This window comes from Aythya marila, assembly GCF_965140915.1.
Source record: "Aythya marila genome assembly, chromosome: 20".
NCBI lineage: Eukaryota > Metazoa > Chordata > Aves > Anseriformes > Anatidae > Aythya > Aythya marila.
The window spans coordinates 5,968,203-5,978,174 of NC_139061.1; the positions used below are offsets into that span (position 1 = coordinate 5,968,203).

At 40.2% G+C, this 9,972-nt stretch overlaps 1 protein-coding gene across 6 annotated transcripts in view; it reads left to right on the plus strand.

The window, feature by feature from the left end:
- The window catches only part of TPST1 (tyrosylprotein sulfotransferase 1), a 34,518-nt gene extending 28,519 nt beyond the window's left edge, over positions 1 to 5,999 (plus strand). For 4 of the 6 annotated variants that reach the window (XM_082776655.1, XM_082776656.1, XM_082776654.1 and 1 more), the window contains 3 exons: positions 3,291 to 3,341; positions 4,881 to 4,956; positions 5,952 to 5,999. In XM_082776655.1, coding sequence (XP_082632781.1) covers positions 3,291 to 3,341; positions 4,881 to 4,925 — 96 coding nt within the window. In that variant the 3' untranslated portion in view covers positions 4,926 to 4,956; positions 5,952 to 5,999. The remainder of the gene's footprint in view (positions 1 to 3,290; positions 3,342 to 4,880; positions 4,957 to 5,951) is intronic. The other 2 variants (XM_082776658.1, XM_082776659.1) reach the window with 2 other exon arrangements.
- Positions 6,000 to 9,972: the final 3,973 nt, after the last annotated feature.

Below are 9,972 nucleotides of genomic sequence, written 5' to 3' on the forward strand. Positions count from 1 at the left end.
TAAGGGACCACTCACCATTTTTGGAACTACTTTAAACCAGTTTATAGGCAGTCTCAACCTTGACAAAACCAGAATGCTGATAATGGCAGTTTTGAGTGAGAATTAGGCGCGGTTGTGTCTTAAACACAATCGGGGTGCAGTTTTATAGGCTTGGCATTGGTTGTATTCTGCTTCTATAAATTACAATGTGTAAATTGGAGTATTTGATGTGCATATAATATCAAATGCCCCGAAACGTGTTCTTATCTTTCCAGGTTATGACTCAAGTATCATTATTTTTCTTAATGTTGCTGTTGGATGAATACCCTTGACAAGCCCCTGTTGATGTTTATGAAGAGTAAATGCTCTTGCTACAAAGGGCCTTACACTGGTAAGGTTTTTAGAGCAGAGACACATACTTATTTTTATATTATATACATATATATCAGAATTGCAGGAGAAGGAAGGGAAAACAAGCCTCCAGAGTGCCCAGCATGGTGTCACAATACAGCATTGTCATCGGTGTTATTGTTTATAAAAGTGTGCAGGTGATGACTGCAGCGGTTTACGGGAAGACGTGACAAGAAGCCTCTCTGGCTTCCAGCATCCACCCTCGTCTAATAAAAGATGCTGCTTTTGCCTGGGAGCCTTGCCTAGGTTGTTCTGTCTTATTTTTAATGTGGTGATGAGATTGATTTGCAACTTCCACTTCTGCTGTTCAGAATGCAAGCCTGCATTTTAATGGTTTGGTTAAAAGCTGAAAATATGAGATCCTGTCCTTCATTTAGAAATATTTATTATATAGCTAGGCTCCAAGAAGCCACATGCTGGAATTTTTGACCAGCGTGGCCTTCATTAAGTTACCATGGGGATGGCAGTACCCCAGTCTGAATCGAACCAAAAGCTTTCCCTGTTGTTTTGAGTCAGCCTTGCTATTTCATCCAGGCCAAGGGTATCAAAAGGACCTGAGTTCTGCAGTGTGTGTGTGTATAAAGATTCCTATTCTAATGCTGGGCCTTAGCAAAGGCTTGTTTGGCTGTGTTTAGCCTAGAGAAAGAGTAACGAGAACTGCCAGCTTTTTAGTCCACTCCACACGAGTCCTGCAGTTCAGTGCTGCAGGTCTGTTTTTGGGGAGAGGTGTCCCAGAGGCAGGAGGTGCTGAGCAGGCTCTGCTGCAGTCCTGGGCCTGCAGCACGTTGGCAAGGTGAGTATGGCCTCATGCTCTTTGTGCTGAAGCAGAGAAAATGGATATTTTTAACAAGGGTCCCTCAAGTTCCAGAATCATTTCCTTTGACGCATTTTGCAAACCAGGCATCGCAGCTTGGGGTGGCGCTTCCAAATAGCTCCATTTCCATTTTAGGGCTTTGTAGGGTTTTGGAAGGTTTGTAGGTTTTGATTCTATGCGATTATAGCCCCATAAGAACCCATGACACTAGGGTGTTCGGTCTCTTGGGTTCAGTAGAAAGGATGGTAAAACCCTTCCTATTTTATTTATTTTTGTCAGGGGAAAAAAAAATCAATAACACAGAGTATTTCCCCCCTTTGGAATGTATTCCAGTTTAATCGTAAAAGCAAACAGCTTTTAAGAAATATCCTCTAGAGAGATGATGATGATGCATTGCCAATTTATTTCCTAATTGGTCAGATAGTGGAAACACTTGTTTGGTGTGGCTCGTGGTACATTTGAGAATATTTATTGCTTGCTCTTTCTCCAAACGGTGTTGTTTCAATAATAACATTGTGCTCTGAAAGATCAGAAATGGTGGTAATAACAAACTGTCATGAAGTCAGGCTGGTAATGAGGCTACAGCTGGAGAAATTCATAATCACAAGAGCTGTTGGCTTTGACCTTGTAGCAGCCCTGCTATTAAGGGCTTTGTACCTCTTTTGCCAAAATGAGAGATTGCTGGGTGTGTTTTTCTGTTCACATCTGTAGGAATATGGAGTATCACAGGGGGACTCTTCTGTACTCATATACAAACCTATTAATTTATATGTCATTTAGTATTGAAAAGTATACCGCTGTTTTTTTCTTCTTCCCTTTTATTTTCTTTTCATATACAGAAATATGTATTAATGACTGAAGGGCATGAAAGTAATAAAGGAGAAGTTAAGCTTCACCCAACTTTGCGTTCTCTTGGAGAGCCAGAGGTTTTAGGTGTGTGGTTACATCCTATGGGGAAAGAAGCTAAGTGTCTGATCTTGTCTGCTAAGTGACTCAAGGTCTGACATGAAACACTTAGGAAAACTTCTATTTAAAAAACAAAAAACACCTGTGTTTCTGTGTTTTAGAGTGTTATTTATGTGTCTTGCAATTTTGAAGCAAGTGGATAATCTTTCCTGTTAGCAGAGAATTATAGCAGCTAGATATGCAAATAAAGGGATGGATTTCTATTAAACAGGGTGGAAGGAGATGCTGACTCTCCTTGAGTGTTGACCATTTTAACAGAATTTAAACCTAAGCTTTCCCAGACTTAGGCTGTAGTTGCATCGTGTCCACAAACTCTTCTCAAGGCTAACAGGACTTTCTTTTGACAGCACAGTAAGGTGGGATCAGTTGTTCGCGTGTGATCCTTCCATTTGCACAAATGAAAGTTTGTACATGATGAATACTTGAAAGCATCAAAAATATCTTGTATTTTGTGACATTTGTCAAGTGTCTGAACTGTGAAATGTTTGGGAACTGAAAGTTGGTTGTTGGGTAATCGTTCTGACAGTCCATGGGATCGTGACAAGCAGTTCTTTTGGAAGACTTTAAATGGAGTCTCTGAATTGTAAACTGTAATAAAGTGCAAGCAGAATTTATTTTATTGAAGGTGCTGAAATATGATGCAATGGATTTGTTTACTTGTAAACTTCCCCAAAAGTATGTATTATAACAACTCAGCCTCAGCGTATTTAATCATTCTGTAGAAAATTTTTTTCTAAAAGTATAGTGAATGAATTATGTAGGACTTAATGAATGATTGATTTGAGCAAGCTTGAAATGTAATACCAGTTAGAGTTGTATCATTTGAATGCAAACACAGTTGGAATATTAAATACCTTTCTCAAATGTTGCCATCTGTGTTGAGTAAAGAGCAAGCCTGGGACTGAGCGTAAAGCTGTAGAACTTCAGATTGCCAGACCTCGTGAGTGAAGCTTGCTTTTACAAATGGGTTGTACTCGGTTTAGGAGACTCCCTGGCAGATCTGATTTAGCATTACTGCATACTAATAACCTAGAATACTCTAGTTTATTTTTGCTTAAACAATATTTCAAACAATAGTGAGTGCTAGCTTTGAATACTAAATCATATTTTATTTTTCCAGGTCTATAAAGGTGAATTCCAGCTTCCTGACTTTCTCAAAGAAGTGCCACAGGTACAGTATTCAGTTAGTTTCCTTTTTGTGGGTATAGCAGCAAGTTAGTATGAAAACAACCTTTGTAAGCCACTTCTTCATAGATTTGATTTTCTGATTTGATTTTGAGAGAATAGCTTGTCCATAAGATGAAATCTCCTGCACTCCTGCTCTCGCACTCAACTGTGCCAAGGCTTTTTTGAGTGTGTAACTCTAGTGTTAGTAGGATGGTGCCCATAAACCCCAGCTGTCTGAGGACTACTGTGAAACTGGAGGAAAGTTTGGCTCTGTATTTTGTCATGCAGACCAAATTGCAAAGCTCGTTATTTGTAGAGAAGCTTTACCTTTTGTTGTCTTGCACTGAAAGGTTTAAAGCAAGTAGATTATAGATAGCAGAGAAACAATGAGACGCTTTAAAAGAAATGCTACAATACCTGGCAAAACAATAAAAAAAAAAAAAAAAAATCAATGTTGCAGGCTGTATAATTGATACTAAATGTTTAAAGTGCTTTTTACATCGTGCTTTGATAGAAAAAACAGGAAGTGGCTCATCACTGTTACTGTCTCAGGGTGTGTTCAAGTAAAGCTAAGTAGAAAAATATTTGTTTTTTTTATTTTCCTCCAATTTGTCCTGCATATATGGGAGTATAGTTTTGTGGATTGGGAGAGAAAACATTTTAGGGGCTCTTTGCCTCCAGAACTTTATTTTATCTTTGCAACTTATGAGAACAAGAGGCACCCTTACTTCCCATTAACCTCAGTAGGAGCTGTGGGTGGGCAAGCCTTTTGGCTTACCCATGACTTTTGTTGTTGCTGGTATTTTAAGTTGTGTTTTTTTGTTTTGTTTTGTTTTTTAAAGTCCTGATCGTAGAGCTTCCTTCAGCCTCCTGCAAGGCCTTTTTCTCCTTTTCCAAGAGCTGCAGGCCACCATCATTCTTTAGTTAGATTTTGTTCTGTTCAGCAGCTCTGTTTTGGGCAGGAGAGGAGCATCTCTTATTTTGACCACGTGTGATCTTTATGCAGCCTTTCTGGGGGGGAGTACTTTAGCAGAGTTGTCTAAAAATAAAAGAATTATTGGGCAGAGCAATACACTGAAATGGTAACTTACAGCATGACTGTAGCCAAACGTGCAAGTATTTTAAGTAAAAGAGGAAAAGATTCCATGCTTTTCTCCTAGTTTCTAAAAATCCTGTACAATGACTAAAAGCAGACAAGTTATTTACCGTGCTTGTGTTACTTTGTTTCTACATAATTCTTGTCTTTAATCATACAAACAGTACAGAAGTTTACTTAAAACATAAATGTAAGTAACCTATCAAAAGTTAAATAGTTTGCAGTGTCTGTACTTAAAACAAACAAAAAACTGGTGGGTGCAAGTTTTCTTGACTTTGGTTCCCAAATATTAGCAAAAGGCTCATTGAGCATGACTTTTTGTTCGATGTAGAGATTCAAAAATACACAGTAGAACCTACCACTCACAAACGAGGCTTTTTGACTTATTCCATCAATTCAAATGAAAATTAGCTTATTAAAAAGGAAAACTGGTTTCTTTTGTTCCAGCCCAAGAAGACAGTAGAAAGGAAGTCTCGTGGCAAGATAAAATGAACATGGATCAGTAAAGTTGAATAGCTGTAGTGTCTGTTTCATGTTTTCAGAATATAACTTTTTGCTGTGGACACCAAATCTTTCTGATAAACCTTTTGTGTGATCTCTAATGTGGGCTTCGCGCTCTTACTGGATGTTTGCGTGCTCTCATCCCTTCGGACAGTTAGTGCTCGTGCTTTGCAAGTTGTGCTCAGCTAATAGAAACCATTAAGAATCTGGCACCACGCAGCTAAATGTGCTGTTGCTCACAGCATTGTTCACTGCTGGCCAAAATGTCTATGCAGCTTAACGGCAAGAAAACTATTTAAATGTGTGCTGCTTAAAAGTTATTGTTAGCTAATTGTATCGAGGAAGTGTGCTGCAGTTATTTCATAATGCTTTCAAATGCAATTACTGTGTTTATTTCAAGATTATCTATAATGTAACAGACAAATATATGCATATATGGCTGCAAGCATAGGGTGTGTCAGAACAAAAGGAGATTAAACACTGCTGATAAAGATTTCTGGAAAATGCAGGGAGATGAGCTATCGTAAAAACTTAGCACATTGTGTAATGATGGTGTGCTAGCCAAATAAATTATCCTCGATCTGCCAACAGTGTCCATTAGTTAAATTATGTTTTGTATTTTCCAGTTACCTTGTGATATGTCAAAAGAACGTGGTCCAGTATTTCTAGCCGGTGGCATCTTGAAACCCGTATGATAGGGGAGGTTACTAAATTGTACTCCCCTAAATTACAGAGCTGAATTTATACAATTAGCTTAGTATGACTACAATGTTTACCTAATTCTCAGCAGATTTATTCCAAAAAGCAAAACAAAGCTTTGTGAAATAGAGAATGTTTCTTAAACTATAAACACTGGAGCTGGAGGTAAAAATTATTCTGATGAAGTATTCTTTAGTTAAGTATACTAAAGATAAAATTAGCATAACCCAAGCAGCTAAATGGTGCATGGGTGCTGCTGCTGCTACCTTTTCCCCTAATGTAAAATTGCTAATTTTATTTTAATTATTTACTTAACAGACTGAGCCTATGGAATAGAAGACAAAATGGATCTTTCTTGCACAGAAGGTAATAAAAGCACACGCATAACGCATTAGTTAAGGTGATCTTTTTAAACTAACGTAACCCCATGCAGGAGTCTGGGTAAGAAAAATATGAAGATCTGATCTTGGTTCAGAATCTGGAAAAAAAAAAAAAAATCGCATGGAGGTAAGTGCTCAGTAAGAGCTACAAACCGTAGTTTTTGTGGCTTAAGAGTCACTGTGCAGTTCTACATGGCTCATTACAGTTTGCAGTGTTTGCTATGCTACTGAATTGTCAGCACTACATTGGAGCCTGACGTTGAAAGGAGTACATAAAACTGAACCACTATTCATTCAGATATTCTTCAGCAAGGTTTCTTGTTCATTTTGGTACTGCACAAGTACTATAACATACTTGCACAACAGATTCAGGTTGCCATTTTAACAAAATACTATAAGGATGAATTTTCATGGTCTCTTTTTTAATCATTTGCCCTTTTAGATAGAGGAAAAAGCTAAACATAGACTGACTTGTATCGTTTGCTTTTTGTGTATCTCATAGTCAATATTTTAGCTGTTGAAATAACAATGGCAAGATTGTTCAGGGAACCCAGTAAATTCTCGAGTAGTTATCTAATGATTGTTGCAGGATTTTTACTGCATTAATCCACAATTTTTACTTGTCAACCATGTATTATCAAAAAATATTTAATCTGGGTGCGTTTTTCTATAGCCAAAATCATGATGCCACATAAATACAGCCAATATAGGTATCAATGTGTGGTCATGCATATGGCTTTCTCTATAGCCCTAAATATAGCCAAAAGCATCATACCAATTAGAAATAATGGATAGAAGTGTTTTTCAAAGATTGAGTGCAGACATTCATTCTGAAATTGATAGTCTTGACAGTAACTTTTCACACACTGAGGTGGCAGTGGTTGCTCGTAATTATGCAGTATTTTTGTAAATGCAAGATGTTATAAAGGATAAAAACAATACTACATTAAATGCTCAAATATAACTATTTTCCTTTCTCTTTAGAAAAAGACTGCTGCCTTTTCAATGGAAGTGATGTTATAAGGACTGTCCCACTGCGATCAGTGAGATGTACAGCTCATGGCCCGCTTTTTTCAGAATTTTCTCCCCCATTTCTTTCATGCTCTTTTCTTTTTGGTCAAGATTTTGTTGTTGTGAGCGCATGTAAACCTGTTTAAAAAAAAAAAAATCACAGATGTTATTGTAGAATTGTATTACACTTACACAACTATTTTTAAGGTTTTAAAAACTGCAACACAATGCCTGTCTTTGAAATTGATATTCTGTCTTCTTAATTCCAAACCTCAGTCTTCTTCAAAGGCCTTTTTTTTTTTTTTTCTTTTCCCTTTAGCAGTTTGGTTTTAAATGTATGAAACTTTCAGAAGTGGTCTGTGCTTGTCCTAAGGATTTTTGGTGGAACAGTTATTTGTCTTATTGACGTGGAAATTGTTAAATATCTTTTTATTTAAAAAAGTTGATAAATTACATGTACAATTACAATTCAATGATCTTTTGTATTTTATTTTTCAAAATAAATGCTTTAAATGTGATTTTTTTTATTAATGTTTTTGCCTCTGAGTTAAGATTGAAATAATTGAAGATATTGGATTACTTGAAAGTTATAATTTAATACCCTGGCTGTTGATCTCTTTAAGATTTGCCGCTGAATGGATTTTGTTTGCTTTTAGCAGCTGGGCAATGATACAAAAAGGAATTGGGGTAGGTATCCTACTGTGAGGTACAGAAACAGTAACACGAAATGTGTTTGCTACAGGGAGAAGTAGGTAGCTTTCAGGCTGGCGGCAATGGTGAGGAAATCACTTCTGGAAAATGCCCCTGCCTATTCCTAAAGCAGTGCGGTGGAATTTGTGTCCTAAAGCTCTGAGGATCTGTCAGCTGCTTGGGAAGATGCTTACTCAAGTAAGTCTGTGTTTTGTTTTGTTTTCTGTTTGCTTTGGTCTTGTTTTCTAACCCCATGTATGGCCCAAAGATGGCCTCGGGGTTATCCACTGGTTTCACAAGCAGCCTTTTTTTTTCCAAAATGCTTCTAAATTTACACGATTTCTGCCTCATGATTTGAAACAGTCGTTTTCCTTCTGTTTCCTTTGTTCCCTTGAGATCGCCGAAGTGTAAATCAGCAGCAGACGAAGGCTTTTTTAGGTGCCTTCAGGAACTGAATCCTCTTTAGAGTTACCCAACTGATCACCAAATGTGAAAACAGCAGTTTTGCTCGATCAGGGCCCCAAAAACGAAGCGGGAGCATCCCCTGGTGCCCACACGGAGCAATGGCCTCTCCGTGCAGCCGCCTGAGGCGGCCGGGAGCGCTGCAGCCCCAGGCCCGGCCCGGGCGCTCCGTGAGGCGGCGACGGGGCCTCGCTGCCCCCCGATGGTGTCGAGGGCTCGGGTCCCTTCTCCTCGGGGTCCCCGCTGAGGTTTGGGCCCCTTCCTCTCCCGGTGGCGGCGGCAGGGACCTCCCCGCAGCCCCGCCACGGAGCCGCCAGGGGGAACTGGGGAGCCGGGGCTGAGGCCGGGCCGTGCGGGCGCCTCGTCTTCGTGTTCTCCTCAACGCCTTCAGGCGGAACAGCCGCGGATCCCTGCATCCTGCAGGGATTTAACACCTCTATTTTTAATACTCCTGAGGGAAATATTCGGTGTGGGGGGCGGCGGAGCGCTGGAAAAGAGCGGGGGAGAGGGGAGCTGAGGGGAGGGAGCTGCAGCAAGGGTGAGCCCCTTGGTGCTTTGCAGGACATGGCGTGGTGCTGAGCCCAGAGCTGGCAGCTAGCTGCTTAATTAATACTTAATTGGCTGAGCACCAGGCTTATCAATGTGCCTGGCTTCATTTCCAAACTCTCTTGGGACAGCTCTGCCTTGCCCGTAACAGCGGATGGAGCCACCTTACATCAGTCCTGTAAAAAGACCCTAAAAGCTTGCTGTTGCCTCACGATTCTGCACAAAAATGCAGCAGTTGCTGTGGACAAACACAGGCTGTGTGGCCTTCACCTGCAGGTAGTGCTGGGACCTCTGTTAGGCCTCTCTTCTGCCCTGTTTTCCCCCTTCAGAAGGTTGCTGTTGGTGAGGTTTCCTATCATATCCTCCCATACCACATCCTTGCTTTTAGGCTGCTCTGCATGGCCAGGTACCGAATTTACAGCGTGCCTTCAGCGTAATTTTTGTTGTCGTTTGGGCATGACTAGATGTGCTAAGCTGGCGCAGAGTTTTACAATCAGATTTACAACACAGTTTACTGCAGCCCAGGGATTCCTGCCCTGTTTCAGAATGTTTCTTTGCTGTTGTTACGCAGATTTATTAGGATTGCTGTAACTGGATGTCCTGTCTCTTCCTGCTTTGCTCACGCAAGGCTTTGATCATCTGAGTCTCTTAAAAAAAATCGTAGAGAGCAGAGGTCCTGTCTCATTCTCTATCCTCACAGGGACCCAGGTTCTCCTGGAGATGAGGGAGGTTCCCTGGCAGCCAGGTTGGTGTCTCCCCAGTGTTCCCGTGAGCTGGCTTTGAATAGCAGCTCATGTAGGTTACCAGATCTCTTGTGACGGATTCAGAGATCACTACACTGGGACAGACTTTGAGCGTGGAATTATGTCACTTCTTTATACACGCATAATGTTGCCAACAGCAGTTTAACTTCAGAAGGTGTTTAGGAGAAAGCTGCTTAAACCAATATGGAAAAGTTGAGGGAACAGCAGTGCTTTAAAAGCTTTTTTCAGTCTCAGCATGAAGTAGAACCCAGCGCAGGGTTGCTGTTATTCCCTAGGGAATGAAGCACAACTTGCAGGTCCAGTTCATTGAGTGAGCTTTCTTTGGCGTGTGTTTTTGAAGCAGTGTCTGAGTAGTCAATAAACAAAGCTTAAGGAAGTGATCTGTGCCATTTGAAGGACAAGCAGCTTGTAAACTGGAAGGAGGTATTTCTGGCAGAGTTGGGTGGTGCTGACATAGGTTCAATTAAATATTTGATTTAGAAATCT